Genomic DNA, 21345 nt, shown 5'->3' on the forward strand with positions numbered 1-21345 from the left:
AAATATTGTATATTGATGTATTATAATGGGTTTTTTTTCATGTCTTAGGAGAGGCAGAGGTTGACCTATCAAAACCTAACAATTAAAATTTCGGCCTCGCGGTGCGTCACTGTCTCTTCTCCCACCTTGGAGGACGGACCATTTTTCAGTTTCTTTTTATTTATTTTATCAAGTATTTGGTGAGTAAAATTATTTTATCATGTTTTCAAGAAGCAAAACATCGGTTGTCATTCTTGGTCACTCATTTGTGCATCGTTTACACCAATTCTTGAAACATGGTGATGACATTAGATGTTCTGAAACTCCTGGTCTTGGAAAAGCGCATTCCGTTTTGTACAGGGGAGTGGGTGGAAGAAAGGTTCACGATATACTCAGTAATATCTACGGATATGGAGAGTCTATCTGCTTTAGGTCCGAAGTAGTTGTTTTAAGAAGGCTGGGGAGTTGTGGCCATTTTCAGACTATATTGATTTCCTTTAGAAGAAGAGCTCTATATAAAGATATACAAAAATGATCAAATTTTAAAACTAAAATTTATGAAATTTTTCTTTGCCAAATGAAAGTTGACAGCTTAAGATATCATACCTAAAAAATTAAGTTATATCTGATGGTTAATTTGTTCACCCCCCAGCCTCCTTAATGATTTGGGAGATAGACATTGTTTCTAGTACAGAACCTGTGTTGTCAGCCGCAGAAATTGAAACTGTGGTATCGGTGATGTATGGCCGTTATATATAATGTACGTTTATAACGTACGTGGTGCTTTTTTTATGTGATACGTACGTGAAGTCACATACACATACGTTTAACGTACGTGATACATATGTGGCACATTTTGCTGTGTATCAGATGTTAGCTTGCCAATCATTGTTTTTTTTTTTTTTTCATTTTATTTTCAACCTTTACGCGTGCAATTCGTTGATTTATCTAGGAATGTATTGGTATTAATCGTTGGTAAAGTGACCGTCGCTTCCTTGTCAAAAACTATTAAGTTCTTGTCGCAAAACAAGACCTTCAATGGACATTCGTTTACCAATAACCATAGGAGTTCTACATAAAATTTGTGATGCATTAGAACATAAAGTATCAAACATATATAAAAGCATTATTTACAGCAGTGTTTTTATTGGCTTTCCATGGATTCCTCAGAATAGGAGAAATAACACCAGTCTGCACTGCTAATCATGTCTTACAAATGTCACAGGCTGCTTTTCAGAAAAGTAAAGTTTTGATTCACTTTCAAAATTATAAACATTCTGATGGTAAATTAATTTTTCTCTTACAATCAATCCCTGCAACTTTTTAAAATATTGTCCAGCGGGGCATTAGATCACTGCTTGAAAATGAGAGGGTAGGGTGATTAGCCCCTATTTTGCAAACCCCTCCCACCCAACACAGCAGTCACAAGGCAAGAATTTTCATACGTATTAAAGCAAAGTCTCATGTTTTGTAATTCGGATGTCAAAAGATTCAAAGGACATTCCTTTCCAATTGGAATGGGCTCTTACCAACTGCTTATTGTGAATCAACGGGGATGTGATATTCAGATTAGATTTCTGGGTAAATGGAAATCGGATGCATTTAAATCTTACATAAGACATGTGGCACTATATTGATACATGTATATGCTTGGGTAGAAACAGAGCCTCGAGGCATATCTTGTTTTGTTTGGGTCTTGACTTCGAAGTTATTTTCAGGACTATTAACTGTCTATCCCTCACCCGGAGAACAATATTGCTTAAGTCAATCATTAATACTTAAAGCTGATAGATTAAAAGACTATATACATGTGAACTTGGTAAAATGACAGTGAGGAATGTGATGCTTTGTGAATATTGGGGCATAGGTATATCCCTTATCAAGCACATCAGTTTCTGAGGCATTTGTTAATACTCAAAACGGCATACGAGCCACATCCACTAATGACAGTAATCTGATGATTTTGTTGTTATGGGGACCTATGTTTATCCCTCATAGAGCATGGGTAAATTGGGGGTGCGTCGATTTACCCAAATGGACACAAAATGACCCAAATGGAACCCAACTAGAAACCAGAATGGACCCAAATCGAAATCAAATGGAACTCAAATTGAAATGAAATGAAGTTTTGAATATATATATTATCGTGTTTTAAAATGCTACTTATATAAAACATTTTTTTAAAAAAAAATGAACTAACAAGTGGAAATAGTTATGTAGTTCATTTTAATATTACATTTTTTAACATGATTTTTTTTCTACTTGTAATAAATAGTGCATACAATTAATTGCAAAAATAGTGTTTTCCATTTTAGTACTATAGAAATAATACATGTATGTTTATTACTTTTAAATGTAATGACTAGTTTTTAATGTATATGAAATACTTTAATTTTGTATTCAATGATATGCAAAATATATTACAAATAAAATAAAAAATTAATTCTTATTTTATAATACAATATTAGTAATGAATAATTAATATTCTCCATTTGTATGTTCATTATTTTCATCATTTAAAATAAGAAACAAGTTGATAAAACGATAATATATATTTAATATTCCATTTGGTCTCCATTGGGGTCCATTTGATTTCCATTGTGGTCCATTTGGATTTTCATTTGGGTCCATTTGGGCTCCATTTGGGTAAATCGACGTACCGGTAAATTGAATTTTCTATCATAATTGAATTGTAATAGATTAATATATAGATACATGTATCTTGTCCGATATGTCTTATGAACAGATGGTGTTTTGTTGCATTATGGGATAAGTTTATTCCAATATTGCAATGGCATATTATGTAAATTTTACTTCTGGTATGATTATTGTTTGAGTTATGGGATAAGTTTATTCCAATATTGCAATGGCATATTATGTAAATTTTACTTCTGGTATGATTATTGTTTGAGGTGTGTTGCCATTATTTTTTCATCATGGGTCTGAACTTTCCCTAGTGCGGTCAAGTTATTGGCGTTTTCAGACCCATTTTCATGATTTTTCTGTTACATGTAAGTCTAAGTTGTAATTACTTGAAATTTGGATAAACTCCCTTTACAATATTGGTTTATTTCTCATCTTTATATTTTGTGTCTGCTAAAATTATATGTCATTGTTAATAATACTTTTGAAAATTTCAAACAAATTATTATCACATCCAATTCCATTTGAATTGGAGGCTTTCATCGAAGAAGGTGTTCATTTCCCATATAATAGAATATATAGATCCGCCCATAAAGTTTTATTAACAATTAGAGTAATTCCCCCTGAGTCAACTTACGTTAATCCCCTTTTCATTCGGTGATCCTTGATTTTATCTCTGCCAATTTTGCTAACGTCTGTTGTGGCCATCTTGTATTTAGTCGACCACTTGATTTAGTTATCACTTAAACAGTTTATATCTTGTAAGTACATGTATGTGATATTGTAATGACATTTTACCTCGATCGTCACGATTTAACAGATTGCAAAGTAGATATTTACACATATTAATTTATCTTAGTTTTAAATAACTGATCCGTCACGTTTTACATCAAGGGGAGGTAACCATTAAAAAAAATTAATTGTGGGTAAGTTATCTCTCATTTAACAAAAAAATAGATATGTAAAAATGAACGACCAATTAATTAAAGTTGTTTTTATATAGAGATAAATAAATATATCTAAAAAATTGTAAGTTAATTAAGTTTTTCTTTTCTTTTTCTTGTCCTAAATGAACACAATGCCACCGAGATCGAAGAAGCGAAGAATGGCCCAGCCATTAATGACTGTCTCAGGGCCGCCCAGAAGTACCTCTAGTAGTCAGGCACCAGTGACTTTCCAGACGCACTCGTCAGTTTCCACAAGATGTCCAGAACCAATGCCTCCAACTCAGGCTCTATCAACTTTTGTTGTAGAGCAGGCTCAGCCAGTATTGACAGCAAGTGCAGGGCAATCCATTGCACCAACCACGCAAGGAACATTAATTTCGACTTCCTCAGATGTTGGCACCACTCCTGTTCATGTCCCATCAATCCATATGATTGGTACGCATGTTACTAATGCAATTAAGCAACGCATTATTGGTGGGCAGTTAATTGATTTGGCCACGTTAGTTACACCAAACTCTGGGTCTGATGAAATGAAATTAGTTATCAATAGTATGGGTAAATAATTTCTAAAGATGTTAACTCAAAAAAGGTAGAAACTATTGAACAATGGACTGATCTTATGCTCATATTTGCAAATGTGTACTTGAGTGCACATCCCGCAAGACTCTAGATCTGCTTATGTACATACAGACCGTTAGAATGGGTGTAAGCAGGGGGCTATATCTTGGAAGGAATACGATACTCAGTTTAGGCTGCGTAAAGAGCGAAATCCTGCTTCTTCCTGGAGTGAAGTTGACTCAGAATTACGGTTGATGTAAATGTAAATTTCAATTTCATGGGTTCTCGTGACAAATCCCCATGCATGTATAAGCATAACTGTATTCATTTTGGTAGTAACCATCCAATGATTCATTGCATCACACCAGTCCCAAGCACTGTGTCCGCTCAAACATTTCGCCCACAAAATTCATACGGTCAATTCTATGGACAGTCAAGGTCTCGTCCACAAACTACCAATGCAAATGTCAACTACAATGGGTATTCCAACAGCAGTACCCTGCTCCCAACCTCCTCAAGACCAAGATTACGCAGCCCCCAATCTATGGCGTCTAAACGTCACAAAGGTGGCAAAACACGACAAACTGTTTTACAGACTTTTTATTCATTGAAGGAGGATAAGATAAGGTGTTCTAGTGATAAGAGGATTATGGAAAGAAAAAAAAGCAATTTAATGGATACTGAGCTATCAAAATGCTTATTGCATTAATATAATTGTCCTTTTAAAGTAATAAAGACTAATCCGATTAAGAGTACCATGACACCTACCACATCTAATTAAAACTTAACAAGTAAGCAATGTAAAACTACAAAATTAGGAATAAGTAACACATCAATTTCAAACTATACATTTTAAATTTCGGAAAAAAAATCTTCAAATTTTCTTTTAGAGTAATAAAGTCAAATCCCATTAAGAGTACCATGACAGCTTCTACATCTAAGTAAATTTTAGCGTGTAAGCTATGTAAGTTTACAAAATTCGGAATAATTAACACATCAATTTCAAAAAACACTTTTTAAATTTTTGAAAAACATCTTCAAATGTTCTCTAAGAGTAATGAAATCAAATCCGATTAAGAGAACCATGATACCAGTGATGAGAAGAACGCCAAAGGAGCCTATATACTGGACAGAGGGACGGCGGTCCATCACACTGATCTTCTTTCGGATGCTGGCTGAAAGGTGGGCTCTGTTTACCGTTAACTCTTCCTTCATTTCATCGATGATTTGTGCCAGTTCGCTACTTGTGTAATTTTTCACTTCATTTACTCTATCACATGGACACTTACAATACGCTGAAAAATATATGTATCAGCAACATTCTACATAACGATCACACATACAAAATACACACACACACCCTCTCTCACACTCGCTCATCTTAAAATAGAAAGCCAATCTTTACTTCAATATGATCTTTTTAATACCTACCATGTTTACAATCTTGAAAATTAACAGCCCCAATATGCCTGGTTGTGTAGTTTTCAGGACAATGATAGCAACTGATGTGACTTCCGCTAACGTTTTTGTAAGTACCCAACCTACATGGATCGCAATCCATGGTTGTATCATTATATTCTTTACCGATTGGACAGGTTTCTAAAGAAATTGAAAGAAGTAAAACTTACAATTTGCTCATATTTAGAAAAAGTTATATGTGACTGACCACGGTTTTTTTTTCATTGTTGTTTTAAACTCTTCTATTTCATTCCAATTAACATGAAACATGTCTTGTTCAACCGGTATGTTTTTCGTATCATGCTTTTACCATCTAAACAATAATACAGGATCTTTTTCTTATTTTAATTCACCATTCTCCATTTAATGGAGGCTAGTTATGGGTTCTTTTTCATAATTATATTTGCATTTTAAATACATGTTCTCCCGGAATAGAGATTTACAGCCGGGATAAAAATAAAGCAGATGCCTTTGCCAGTATCCAGAATTTGTAAACAATAATAATAATTATGATGAAAAATGTAATTTTAAAATATCAAAAATGAAAATTAATGTAATTTAAATACTGATGCAGTTCTCCGCTCCAGTGGAATTGGTTGTCTGTCCAGCAGGGCACTGGGTACAGGCCCATCTCAATGATTCCGGAAGTGATTCATCCTCACTTGAAGTATTTTTATAAAAACCAACCTCACAAGGTGTGCAAGTACCATTCTTCAAATAATGACCATTTGTGCAGTGGTCTGTAACAGATTAGAAAGAAATGTCGAGAGGCCCTTGGGCCACAACGCTCACTATAGCCACGTTACCTATCTGAAAATTATTAGATCAACGAAACCCGTATTGTAGCAATGAACCTATTAAATTCAATGATTTCAGCAGTTTTGATTTTAGAATATCGATGCTTGAAGTCGATTTTACAGTGAAATCTTATTGTTCTTGCATAAAGGACATAAAGGACAACTCTAGATAAACAAAAGAAGTGCAAGCATTTGTCATGGAGAAGTAAGCACTCCCTGTCGACACGTCACATCTGCAGTGTGCTCCCGAATTTAAATATGCAATATGCTGATATAATAGTTTCATCATGTTATAGTACTAGAAAAGTAGACTGGCTTTGTTGTTTACTTCTTTACAGCACAATTATACGGTCTTCATAATCACCTCTTGATAACCAAGTACTCAGTCCTATTAAATGTACGGTTTTTACTTAATTTTTCCTACATCTTTTTGTCAAACTTTAACCACCTATTTTAGTCTCGCCTCCCATTAGGCCCTGTGACTACTATATGAACTGAAATATTGCAGACTCGGCGTTTATCAATAATCAATCAATCCTATAATTGTAATCCCACCTCAGACCCAGTTACTACGATATGAATTTACTTGATCCTTCACTACATGGTTGGCTTAATTTGACCTAATGCTGTTCTTCAGAAGATTTTAAAAAGATTTTTTATACTCTCATGAAAGATTATGATCCAAATAATGGCTCTATCATAACTCTAAGAGGTCTCTAAATAAAAACAGCATGGGCATGTTTTCAATATCAATATGACTAACATTGTCTTGTTATAGAGAAGAAAATTCTTTTTATGTATACGAGTAGATACATTCTGCAAAATTTGATCATGATTTTGATTCTAACCCAGAATCCATAATTTGAAGAAAAAAAAAATAATCCACACAGCTTGGGTATAATTTGCATGTTAATGGTTCTATTGTGGTTTTGAAAAGATTTTAAAATTTCTTGTTCTCATAGAGTCCAAAATTTTGATCCCAAATTAGGGCTCCACTCAACACCCGGGGGCCATGATTTGAACTACACTACCTCTGAATGCTTTCACTCAATTTTCAATTCTTCTGGTCAAGAGGTTCTTTGGAAGAAGAATTTTAATATTTCAATATAAAATTTTGATTGTAACCCCACCCCATCCTAGGGTACCATGATTTGAACAATTTAGAATATACATTACCTCAATATGCTTTCACTTTCAAGTTTCATTGTATCTGGTCAAGTGGTTCTTTAGAAGACGATGTTTTAAGAATTTTTCCTATAAATTACAGTGTAAAACTTTGATTCACTACCATTGCCCCATCCTATCCCCAGGGTCATGGTCTGATTTATCTAGAATTTACACAACCTTATGACTTAAGCTTCATAGTATCTGATCAAGTGATTCTTAAGAGGAAGGTTTTTAGAGTTTCCCTATACATTTCAATGGAAAAAGTGGATTTCCTACTGTTGCCTCACCCTACCCCATGCGTCATGATTTGAGCAATTTAGCCTTTACACTACCTTAGGATGCTTCCACTTAAGTTTCATTGTTTCTGGTCCAGTGAGATTTTTTAATGACCCCACTCTATTTCGCATTTTCTTGATTATCTTCCCTTGGAAAGGGGCTCAGCCCTTCATTTGAATAATTTAGAATTCCCTTTACTCAAGAATGCTTTGTACGACAGTTGGTTAAAATTTTCCAACAGTTCTTGAGAAGAAATCGAAAATGTAAAAAGTTTACAGTCGGACGGACAAATGTCGGACAACGAGTGATCAATAAAATTCCATTTGAGCTTTCAGCTCAGGTGAGCTAAAAATACTATATAAATACTGCATGTAGTTGAGTGTAACATTGAAAATTTTCACCCCAAGAAAACCATTGTCAACCGAGGCGCAGCCGAGGTTGACAATGGTTTCGAGGGGTGGAAATTTTCAATGTTACACTCAACTACATGCAATATTTATTATATTATACTGAATGTTTTATACAAATGCATATTACACTGAACCTTGCGCGCATAAATTCTGCGCAGTCAATATTTTTTGGAATATCACCCGTCGTCAAGCAATGTCGACTGTTGCTACTCTTGAGGGTGTTGCTTCATTATTCAGCGAGTAATAGTTTTTTTTAACAAACGTCTCTCAACGAATCAGATTCAACTAATTTAGATGAAAGTATAATATTAACAAATATTACCTTTACGATCTGTGCTTGATTTTTTTTTTTTTTTTTTTTGTAGAAATACTTTCAAATGGTTACCTAAACATTCTCTGCTTCCTGTACTGTAAGTAGTTTTCCCTTCCTCACATTGAGTGCAATTCCATCTTAGTTCCGACGAAATAGTGTAATCTTCACTTGTACTACTTTTGTAAAACCCAACAGGGCACGGAAAACACATTGTACCATATAAAAACATTCCTTCAGCACAATTATCTGAAATTGCAATTGTTTTCTTTGATACTTAAACGTAACATACTCTTGAATTACACTCACGCAAAATAGGTTTGGGGTTGATATTAATATCTACTTATCTGATGAAATGTGATGCATAAAACCATACGAGACAATTTTAACCATTTTTTCATTTGTATTGTAATTTTTTTTATTTGTATTCAATAATTCTTCATTTGGATTGTATAATTTTTATTTGTATTGTATATTTTTTTATTTGTATTGTATAATTTTTTATTTGTATTGTATAATTTTCCATTTATATTGTATAATTTTCCATTTGTATTGTATAATTTTCAATTTGTATTGTATAATTTTCAATTTATATTGTATAATTTTCAATTTGTATGCTTTTCCATTTGTATTGTAAAATTATACAATACAAATGGAAATTTATAGAATACAAATACAAACTTATGGAATACAAATACAAACTTATAGAATACAAATGGAAAATTATACAATACAAATGAAAAGTTCTGATAAAGAACTTTTAAACACAGAAAACCCCATGCTTTTTCCTATTGTTGTCGCAAAGGAATTCACTTTTAAAGTAAGAATGGTTACTTCACTGAGCTGAAAACTGATTATAAATGATCTCTGCAAAGAAGATGAAACTGAGGGCGTATGTGAAAACTTTGCTTTATTACATAAATAGCTGAATATCACAAATTAAAGATATGATTTTGATATGTGGAAAGACTAGTCTTTCACGCTGTATAGTTTTCAGATGGATTCGGAAATTTAAAAGAAAAAAAAAGTACAATTAAAAGATAGCAGTTAAAGTGGTCGATCGAAATCTGTAAGGGCACCAAAAATATGGATGCTGTGACCGACATGATATCTGAAAATGCCAAATTTCTATTGATAGACTTTGCTAAAACACAAAACATTTCATCGTCATAACAGTATATAGAGTTCTGACAAATGAAATAAATCTAACAATAATTCTATCAGATGGGTGCCTTATTTCTTTACAAATGCCTAAGAGAAAACAAACGTTAAATGTGCCAATGGTCTATTTAAAAATAAACATTTTTACAAAAAAGATTTGATAAATTTAAGTGATGGATGACGAAACATTGATGTTCTTTTTATAGCCGAGGAAGATCAAGAATAATATGTGGAATCAAAGAGAAAGTTGTCGTTCTTTTATTGCGATGAGAAGCAAGGGCTCCAAATATGTTTTATTGTCTTTTTATTCATGAGGTCCAGTAAAATTTGTACATACAGCCAAAGGAAGGACTATCAATGGTAACTTTAATGTTAAAATTTCACCCAGGAAAGTTAAGCAGATATCCTGCAAAGCAAGCCCGAATACCGGTCCCGGGAGTATTTTTCTGCACCTAAAAATGCTGCTGCAAATCAGCATAGAGAAATAAATAAAAATTGAAAAAAGGAAAGTTTACAGAGTTTCAGTATCCCCATATTAGCTAGACCTCAGTCATTGTGAAATCTTTTTCTTCCAAAAACATGAAAGCAATCAAAGGAAGATTTGACAATTTCAGGTATATCATGGAAAGTGCTATTCATCAGTGTCTTTAGAGCATCCCTTAAGATGAGTATGCTGAGGTTTTCTGGGTACAAAGACTTTAGACATGTGTAAATGTTAACAGAGAATGCTTTGACGGATTGAAAGTATTTAGAATCTGCTTTACATGCTTTTCCCAGTTTTTGATGACCTTTTGCATTACTTATTGAACGATCCTAGTAGTAATTCTTTTTAAGGACATACGCAACATACCTTACCTACTGATAATTTTTCAAGATAATCTTAATTTTAGATTATAGTGCCATCAGACGTTCATAGACAAAAAATCAGCATGTATTACCAGGGGTTTTGAAAAGATAACAATTGATGAAAATTTTTGTATAATTTAAAGAAAAATACACAAAAATTACTAAACATATATTCTAGATGTTTTGTTTATCCAAACTTGTTTTAAAAGAAGTGTACAACGGCATAATATAGACATTCAAATGTAGCACACAGTTCCTTTAAGTATTGGAACTCTTCTACTCCAGGGAAAAAGACAATAAAGTTCAAACTACGTTGCGTATGTCCTTAATGGTTCTCTTAGAAAACCCTAGAGAGCACTTGATTGGATGCGGTGTTCCACGAAATCTTTAAGAAATAAGTTTTCGCAACGTGAGAAAAATTAATTACCGATTACTCTCCAACTTTCTTTCCTTATTTTTGTTTTAATTTTCAAAAAAAAAATTGTGTTGATTTAAAAAAAAAACAACAAAGAAAAACTCAAGTTGAAGAAAAAATGGTAACTAACTTGCTCGAGTTATAAATGGAAAATGTTTGATAGTACAAAAGTTATAAATTACACACAATGTTAAACTCCAAATTTAGACTTATGTGTCGAGTGCTTGTATGATATTAATAACCAAGATGAACAAGCTTATTAAAGTTAGTGATGTTTATAATCACATAAACGTCAGCTTGCAGCTTAATGTTGATATGCAAAAACTTTTTTCTCTCTGTAGGGGAGATATACATGCAATGATGCAAATTAGTCATATTGAGACAAGTCTTTGCTATATGAATTCATAAAAATTCAAACCACATGAGTTCAGCTCTAAACGATATAATTAAATTCAATATTTTGTAGGATATGGGGTATTATTTTTCAAACAAGACAAATGAATTTGCTTCAATCCACGAAAATGATTATAAAGTGCAGATTTTTAGAAATATTAATACATAAAATTGTACATGTACTTTCAGATGATTTCATTTCATTGTTTTATAAAGAGCAATTTTTGCGGTAAAATCTTGATGCTTTTGTGCTATACAGAATAATTGATACTATTTTTTTTCATTTAAACCTAAATTCACTTTGCATTTGTATATAAAAAAAAGTTTTGTATCAAGATTTGTTTTCCAAATATTTACCTATACATTTTGTTTCCTGTTCAGAGCCAATGTCAACAGTTGTTCTGTTGTTTTCACACACAGTACAGTTCCAGCGTCTATCTAAGGGGGCATTCAAATCAGTACTAGACACTGCTTTGTAGAAACCTATGTCACAGGGTTTGCATGCTCCTTCACCTGTTAACTCTCTCCCTTCTTCACAATGCTCTGGTGGTCAGAGGTGAAAACTTTGATTAGCTCTAGGTACCTTCATTTCCAGTTAATGTTTTATTAAAAAATTAATTAAAAGTAATTTACAATGAAAGATTTAGCAAAAATCTTTTGGTTATAAAATAAATACATGTACATATATATATATATATATATATATATATATATATATATATATATATATATATATATATATATATATATATATATATATACATATGCATGTATACGTATGATTCATCTATTGATTTGATAACAAAATTTTACCGATACAATTTTCCACGTCTATTGTTCCAACGTCATAGGTCGTAAGCCCATCAGGGCACTGTTTGCACTGGAACCTCTCGGTATTGTTAAGGCTTGTATCATTGGCTGATACGTTTTTATAATATCCAATCTGGCACGGTTGACACATTGTATCTCTCAGTTCCATCCCCTCAATGCAAACAGCTGAAATTAAAGTTTGCAACATATATTCAATGGATGTAAAACTCAATATGAAAATACAGATATTAATTTATCAAAGCATCTGAACTATCTATTAAATTCACATATAAAATTATGAACTGCAAATGTCAATACCATATAGAACCAAAGTAAAACATGTTTATTAAAGATAATAAACTCATCTAATTTAAATAATTTGTCAAAGCAAATTATCTCTATCATCTGAGTACTTTAAAACACATATTGATAAAGTTTTTCTTTTTTCTTTTTCTCATGATTCTAGAGAAGATAGAACAAAACAAATTACATGTTAAACTCACGAATGCATTGGTCCACAGCGAAGGTTCCTATATCAAATGTAGTGAAGTTATCTCCACAGGGGATACATTTATCTATTCTAGAGCGGTTTTCTCTGTAGGTTCCGAAGTCACATTCCATACAGATTAGATTTTGTGTCAATTCATGTCCACCCTGGCACCCTATGACAAAGAAACATTACAGAATATTATTCGATTATTTTAGATATTTCTATAAAAGGTAACCTGAAAAAATCACTCTAAATTCTAATACAAACTTTTTAAACTTCAAAGATATTGTCTCACATTAAAACTTAATACTGAGTGCAGGGTTATTTTCGCCCCATGCAATTTTCGCCTTATTACCTTAGGCGACAAGGGCGGCGAAAACAAAACAGGAGCGAAAATTTCCCTATATGTAGTTGTTACCTTTACAATCCTCGTTATAAGCGCCATCTAGGTCAATGTCGTGAAGGGTTCCTACTTCACTTGGATTTTCTATTGCAAATAAACATTCCACAATTTACATTCAGCTTTCACGATGTACTTGCCATTTATAAAAAGGAAATGATGTTTAAAGATTTTTTTTTTATAAATGAGCTTGAACTCCAATCTTAAGTTATTCACTTAAAAAGATATTTCAATCTCCTTGCACATGTGGGGGATATACGTGCAAAGGCCAATATATATGCATGTTTTCTTTGAAGACACTTGTAAACAAACCTTCGACAATGAAACCACAATATTCTTCATCTGTAAGTCCATCCTTATCATTGTCTATGCCGTCCCCGGGGATCTGGTATCGACTTATAGTAGGCTGCAAATAGGAAAAGATTAAATTGAATTACAGAAGTTCATGCAGCAAATCGAATATATTAACAGGTGTTAGATTTAATGTGGTACATGTACGTTCTTTAGCAAAATACACTTTAAAAGCAAATGTCTTTTAAGCTAGAGCTTCAATAAAGATATTATTTGTTTTCCGTGAATCCATTCCTGTTTATTTGTAATAATCAGTGGCATCAAAATATGAAATAAATAACTTAAAGGATCTTTACACAAACCAATAAGAATTCTTATTTTTCTGGTGTTTTCAAAATACGATTTTAAGTGAATAAATATCTGAGTAAAGAGACCTTATAGACCAGCCTTTGAACAATTACACAGAATTCTATAAAATTAATACGTATCTTATACTCTTCCTTTTGGAATTTCGACATTACTTACTATAGTCTGTCCCACCAAGCTACTGTCACCACTTTTTGCAACATATCTCAAAATATATAAATACCTTGGCCTTCAACCTAGGTTCGAGAGATAGATCATTTTTTTTCCAAACTTCCTGCATTTATCCGAACCCTCGAGTTCAACCGGTGTATTGACACGGCGGCAAATTCAAAGTCTACGGGGATTTAACATGGTAAACTCGTCCATTAGCGTCAAGATCACGGGGCAGGAAACCAGTTTATCGAGGGAGTAGTCGTTCTTTCCAAATTAAAATTACAAAAAATCCCAAAAATTTAACGAAAGCAATTCAGTTTGTTTTGGTAAAAAAAATATAAGTATTGTTTTGCATTCAAATATATTTGACGAGTTTTCTCATAAACTGAGAGAAAATAATCCGAATTCAATGCAGTACAAGTTGTGGATAACGCACTGCTCTAGAAGGGGGATGTTGACATGATGTGTAATTTACAGCTTCCTTCGATGAAAACGTAAGTTTTTTTTTTTTTACTTCTGAAAGTACACGCACAAAAGAAGTGTTTTCAAGTGCTAATGATTTGTCAAAATCAAGCATTATTCGGAGAAAGCGCCCAATGCATATCTGCACAGTTGGCCTAGTGGGGAAAACGAAAACTTTCAGTAGATCTATAGACTTCTAATGGTAATGACTTTTTTTGTAAGAAGCTTAAGATTTTTAATATTTTATATGATAGGTCTACTTTCTCTTTCAGTCACAGGGAACATATCTAAAACGCAACAGTTGGTCCACAGAATTCATTGTAAACAATCCTTTCACCTGATGAATAAAATGTCGAATTTCCCCTTTTAGTTACAGAAAATTTTCGATTAAATATACATTAAGTTGAGGATAAAGTAAGCATGCTGCATTTTATTATAAAATAAATGAACTTAGATTAGCTCTCAGAATGCAAATTATTACGTTAATCCTAAACTTTCCAGGGGAAGGGGCATGCCCCAAATACTCCCATTTTGAAATATTCACACTTCCAGTACTAACTTTGCAGTTACATTTCATCCCTTCATGTGAAAGGCAGTGTGATTTTTTTTTTTTTTTTTGGTTTTTCCTCAGTCCCCCCTCTTTTTCACTAACAATTTTTTGTTAAGTTGGAATTCATAATATGGTAATGCTGCAAGTTTCCCTGGTATACAACCCTTGAGATTTCTTTTTTTTTCTTTCACCAGTATTGTAAAAAAAATCTTTATTATTTTTTTGGGTGGTGGGGGGTGGTGGTGGTATTTCTTTAAAGTTCATAATTTGAAATTCATTGACTTACATCTACCCCATAGTTAACCCATTTTGTTCAAACAATAAAGAAAGAGAGCATACAGGACAATCCCCTGCTGTGAGATATATTACAATTTTCAAAGTTCAAGGAAGAGTTACATTTATTAAAAAAAAGTTGTTAGTAATGTCAATGGCAAACTTAAATTTTCACTACCTCAGGATGCTTCCATATCAATATTACTAATCATGGCTTTGCTGTTCTTTAACAGAAGAATTTTAAAGAACCCCCCCCCCCCATGTATTCCTATGTAAAACGCTCATCGCTCATTGTGGCCCAGGGTTAGAAACTCCCTAAAATTACAACTCGCAAATAATTGCGAGTACCAACAAAGTGAACTCGCAATTTTATAAGACTACTCGCAATTTTCATATAAAGTTAAATTTATATAAATTAAATACATGTAACTTAAGGAAAAAGTAACTACTGCACAATACACAAAATACAACTACAGTGTGATTTTTATTTAAATTACTGATTTAAATCAAAAGTATTGTGTTCTGTCATATCATATAATTTTGCTAGTTTCAATGCAAAAAAAAAAAATCAACTCGCAAGTTTTTGTGAGTTACCTAATTTTCAACTCGCAATTTGGGAATTCTAACTCGTGTTTTGCGAGTTGTATATAGTGACTTTCGAACCCTGGTGGCCCCACCCTACCCATCCTAAAATTGAACAAATTTGAATCTACACTACCTGAGGATGCTTCTATACTAACATGACTAATCATGGCTTTGCTGTTCTTGAACAGAAGATTTTTTTCAAGATGATTCCTATATATTCTTATGCGAAACTTTGACCCTCTGTTGTGTCCCCACCCCCCTAATTTGAACAAACTTGATTCTACACTACCTGAGGATAACTGGATTCTACATTACCCAAGGTTGCTTCTGAATTAATATGACTAATAGTGGCAAAGCTGTTCTCGAGAAGAAGATTTTTAAAGACATTTCTCATATATTCCTACATAAAACTTCACCCCCCTCTTGTGCCCCCCCCCCCCCCCGGGGTTATGATATGAATAAACTTGATTGTACATGTAATGTAATTTGTAATGAAGCTTTTACATAATTTTCATCTTTTCTTGCCTAGCTAGTGGTTCTTGAGAAGATTTTTAAAGATGCCACTAAATTTTCATGAACTCTTCATTATCTCTCCTTGAAAGAAGGCATGGCACTTCCTGTGAACAAACTTAAATCCCCTTCACCCAAGGATGCTTTGTCACATTTGCAGGTTTGTTTTAAATTGGCCCAGCGGTTCTTGAGAAGAAGTCGAAAAAGTTTATAGATGGCAGACGCCGGACACCCTTTGATCAGAAAAGCTCACTTGAGCCTTCGGCTCTTTTTTTTTTCTTTCCACATACCTTCATAATTGAAAATAAAAAATACTAATCAATAAGTTATTCAATTAAATAAAAGAAGCAAATGTGTAAAAGATGATATTGACAATACAATTTTTGTGAAATATAACATCATGAACTTAAGAATTAAGAAATGTCTTTTCTCAGAGTGGGGGATTATCTTCGCCTTGTACGCATCCATTCTTTATGTCCAAAAGAAAAATTTAGCAAAACATTCATTTGTAAAATTAAAGTTATGTACAGTATTCTAGCACACATGTACTAAATAAAAGGCCAGAAAACTGATATCATGCATATTGTATACAGTGTATGAGCACATTGTAATAAAGAAGTAAAGTATACTTGATTATGCCTTTATATTTATTTACATTTATTAATTTTTTTTTTTTGAAGGTTAAAAAAATTGTAGTACATTGTTATGATGACCAGACTCGAAGGCATTCATGTAATTGGGTGAATCACAGAATCTCAGGAATCTTCTGGACTAGTAAGTTATACATGTACATGTAAATATAAAATATTAAAATGTCTTTACTCTGTCTGAATTGCATACTTCAGGCTGGAATCTGAAAATAAAAATTGTAGTTTCCATATGTATATAATTTATACTACATGTATCTTGGTACATGTAGAATTGAAATTCATTCTTTAATTTCACTTCAATTACTTAACCATAAATTTTCATTCTCAAGAATTTTAATAACATTTAAGATGTGTTTTATTATCTATTTCAGACCAAAAGTGATGGCTGAAACAAATATTAACTGGTAGTCTACATAGTGATCTGGACACTGGATAAGGCAGAAACCATTTTCAACAGAACTGTTAAGAGTGTAAATAAAAAAAACAACAACAAGATACCCACTCTCCAACTCATTCATAGCTTCATTCTTCGCTTCATTGTGTTGAATATGAGTCAAGACTTTTCTATTGTACCAAGGCTGAAGGGACTTTCAAACCATAAACAACATCACCACAGAGCAGTTGACTTTCATTTCTTCTTCTGAATTTGTATGTTATACTCTTAATTATTACAGTGTGAATTTACTTTGCACAGAAGAAGATGTAAATTAGCATAACTTCAACAAGTATTTACTTTGTCAGTTTCAGACACATAACTCAATTATTTGGTATTTTAAAAAAAAGTAATTGGCAGCATTTACTGTGGAATCATCATTGCTTTTGGGGGAGGATAGGTGGGTCAAACATATCCACTAATTTATATTCCCACAAATACTTATTTTTTCAACTTGTCAATTTATTGAATCTTTAACTTAATGTACTTTAAAGTTAACCTTATCAATTATGTCTGCACAAACCAGTTGAATTAAATGCCTGCCCACTAACAGCTGATTAATCCCCCCCCAATAAAATGATTCCACAGTTTTTCAATTTTCAAAAGCTATAGAAGGCCATATACATGTATCTGCAGGTACTTTGGGTGGTTTAATCATCTTTGCTTGTGCTGGTCTGTCTGATGTCTTCTTCAGCTAGCTATTCTGTATCCTACAATTCAATTCTTGTTTCCAAATAAAACAGCTGTAAAATGCTTTGTATTATTTATGCTTATTTAATTTTGTCTATAGTTTTTAATTATTTTTTTTTCTTAATGTTTGGAAAAAATAATATGAGAGGGATTCGACAAGAATTTATATTTCCTGCAAATATACATTTTTTTTAAAAAGTGTGTGTTATATATCAGGGACCTATATACTTTAATAGTTAGTAGAGGTCCCTGGTTATATTTTAAAAGTTCATATTCATGCAAAATCATAATAAAAAAAATATAAAATGTATTCCATGAGTACATGTTTGAGTGTGTCCTTGATCTTTGGTATTCTGGCATTTATTAATGGAAAGACTTGATATAAAATGTTTAAAATCTCAGGGCCCGGATTTATCTAATGCCGATACAGGAAGTTTTCGAAGGGCAAGGTCAAAATCCACTGGTGACGTAGTTTGATGCAGACTACAAGTCTTGTTTTGCACAAAGATTCAAAAAGTATTAACAAAGGTGGATATATGGTGTGATAAGTGTTATATATATAAATCCAGGAAGTGCACTTGCGGGACATGTATAGAAGTGACAAGATGTTTAATCGTGTTTACATTGAACTATATATATATATATATATATATATATATATATATATATATATATATATATATATATATATATATATATATATATATATATATATATATATATATATATTGTGTTTGGGATTTACTCAGCGCAAGGTAAAGTTGTAGATTTTGTTTACATTTACACTCTATAGAACGTATTCGCTTACATGTTTTGGCAAAGCAGTCATGGCACTCTTCCTTGGTTGATATTTTGCAGCCTCGAATGTTTTTAACATTCAAACTTACGAATCCTTGAGTATATGAATTCAAATGGGTCGCAGTGTTTAGCTCTTTTAAACTTCTTCTGTCAATTGATATGCAATGTATGCTTAAAACTCCGTATTTTATCATTTAAAATACACGTGTATTAGGTGCTTGGTAAGTCTCGGGCGGTATGCTTTTCCGGACGTCCGTTAGTGCAGAGAATTTCCGAAAGTGTGTTACGTCATTACGTCAATGACGTAAAGTACGGAAATCCACGAATAATGATGGATCCCCTTCCGAAGTGACGGCCATTTTGGCAATGTTAAATCCCCGTAGACTTTGAATTTGCCGCCGTGTCAATACACCGGTTGAACTCGAGGGTTCGGATAAATGGAGGAAAATTGGAGAAAAAAAAAGATCTATCGATCGGACCTAGGCTGAAGGCCAAGGTATTTATATATTTTGAGATATGTTGCAAAAAGTGGTGACAATAGCTTGGTGGGACAGACTATACACAAATATTGCTTACTTTGGCTCTTTTTTCATTTATTTTTGAACGGTGAGGCCAGCCAGAGTTTGATAGATAATAGTAAGTTACACCAGAGACTGTTTGAGAAATACTAGTTCCATCAGTCGGAGTGAGTATATTTGACACTGGTGGTAAATATACAAAATTGTATCCGTCTTTACTAAAAGGTGGTGTTTCCACATTTCCAGAACTAGAATTTTGCTTAAATTCAGCAATCACATGGACGGGTTTACTGCTTGAAAAAGAATAAATGAAATCAGAGTTATCCAATGTTAGATCTACTATATATTGGTCTCCGGCATCTTGAAGCATGAAATGTTGTCTGAACCTTCCTAACTCCTGATTTTCATTTCCAGATAAATTAACAATGGTATTGCCATCTGTTGCCACGAAGATCAACTTTTCATCTTCTAAATCATTTGCTTTAATAACCTTATACTCAGATCCTCCAACATTAGCAGGTGGTAGAAAATGAACCAGATACTTATTGTTTTCAATATAACTGGCACACATGACTGCAACAGGATAACTTGCACCGATATAGCTTCCATTAATAATACCAAACAAAGGTTGCTGCAGTAAATGTTGTCCTAGGAGCTTCATGTCATATTCTGTACCACGCACATAATTCACACTTGTACTGTTGAAAACATTGCTTACAATGCACTGGTTTTGGCACATCGAACCACCATGACACGGAGGAAACATGGTAGTATATTCTGTCCCCAACTCACTTACTGGAGGAACAACAAAGGAATTAGAACATGGAACTACTGAATCACATACATAGTGACACATCAAAGATAGTTTCTGGCTGGTTTGTGTCTTTATTATCAGTGGTTTGCCAGATGGGAGGTTGTCAACGTAAAACCCATTTAGATTTGCAGTCGGTGATTGCCATTGTCCACTGCTGGATGAAGAAGACCAATATTTGACCTCATTAGTTCCAACTTGTGGTTCCATCCTGCATCTTACTTTTAATGTTAAATGATCAAATCTTGGCAAGATAAAGATCTCCTTTACAGGAGCATCAACTGAAATAACAAATAGTTTATTTCTTCCTCATTAAAAGAATTAATGATTTGATTGTGTAATTCATATCATTTTGAAAATCTGATGTTTCCCAACATGCTTACCATTCATTTTACAGTCAAGGGTTCCTTAAAATATAGAAAGAAAAAATTATAATTACATATCATCTTAAGATGCATTTCTTTTCAAACATTTCATATGTGTATCAAATAAAATTTTCGCAAAACCAAACATACTAAATTGTTAAAAGGATTATACGAATTTATCCAAGCGATTTATCCATAGTGAGAATCAGAATTCGGGAAAAATAATACAGCAACATTAGAGCATTCTTTCAATACCTACTCCCTCATTTATACCCAAGTCAAAAAATTACCAAAATTTATTGGTAAACAGCATTCTTTTACGAGGGTTGTCCCAAAATTCCGTAGACAAGCGTTGTTTTGTAGGAACCCTGTGTCATATATTAATGAAACTTTGTACTTAACGTAAAATAACAAAAACTAATAAATTTATGGACAAATATTAAGTAATTACACAGGTTAACCTATTTAAATAAAATAGTTCACTGTCTAGTTTAGAAGGGCGGCGCAGTAACCAAAAATTGCAATTAAAAATCGGTACATAATCTTTAAAATCCAATGAAAAAGTACTTACTTCTCAGAATTTCGAAAATAGAAATGAGAATTCTTAATACTGTTAACTACCTTTCCCAAAATTTTGGTAACTGTGTTTTGATTAATAGGAATTTTATAACATTTAATATCAACCCGATTTGAAATTTAAGGTGTTGAAAAACGGCGGCTACTTTCACACAGGTGGCGCATTGGACTGTGATGAAATGTTCTGATCTTGAATTCATTCATACAGAAACGCATAAGTCATAAATGTTTGGTACACATGGAAATGTTTTCTG

At 32.9% G+C, this 21345-nt stretch overlaps 1 protein-coding gene across 1 annotated transcript; it reads right to left on the reverse strand.

Moving 5' to 3' along the window:
• Positions 1-4711: 4711 nt before the first annotated feature.
• On the reverse strand, positions 4712-20556 carry LOC133190585 (uncharacterized). Its single transcript, XM_061326283.1, has 11 exons — positions 20534-20556; positions 19398-20431; positions 13373-13466; positions 13079-13147; positions 12674-12832; positions 12174-12356; positions 11718-11903; positions 8621-8794; positions 6152-6325; positions 5559-5726; positions 4712-5422 (listed from the first exon to the last, which is right to left on the reverse strand). The coding sequence occupies exons 1-11, from the start codon at positions 20538-20540 to the stop codon at positions 5130-5132; spliced, it is 2541 nt and encodes an 846-aa protein (XP_061182267.1). The 5' UTR covers positions 20541-20556; the 3' UTR covers positions 4712-5129.
• Between the last annotated feature and the right edge of the window lie 789 nt (positions 20557-21345).

The sequence above is a fragment of the Saccostrea echinata genome, unplaced genomic scaffold, assembly GCF_033153115.1.
Source record: "Saccostrea echinata isolate AGI-Se365-2 ecotype Australia unplaced genomic scaffold, CSIRO_AGI_Sech_v1 ptg000022l, whole genome shotgun sequence".
In the NCBI taxonomy this organism is placed as follows: Eukaryota; Metazoa; Mollusca; class Bivalvia; order Ostreida; family Ostreidae; genus Saccostrea; species Saccostrea echinata.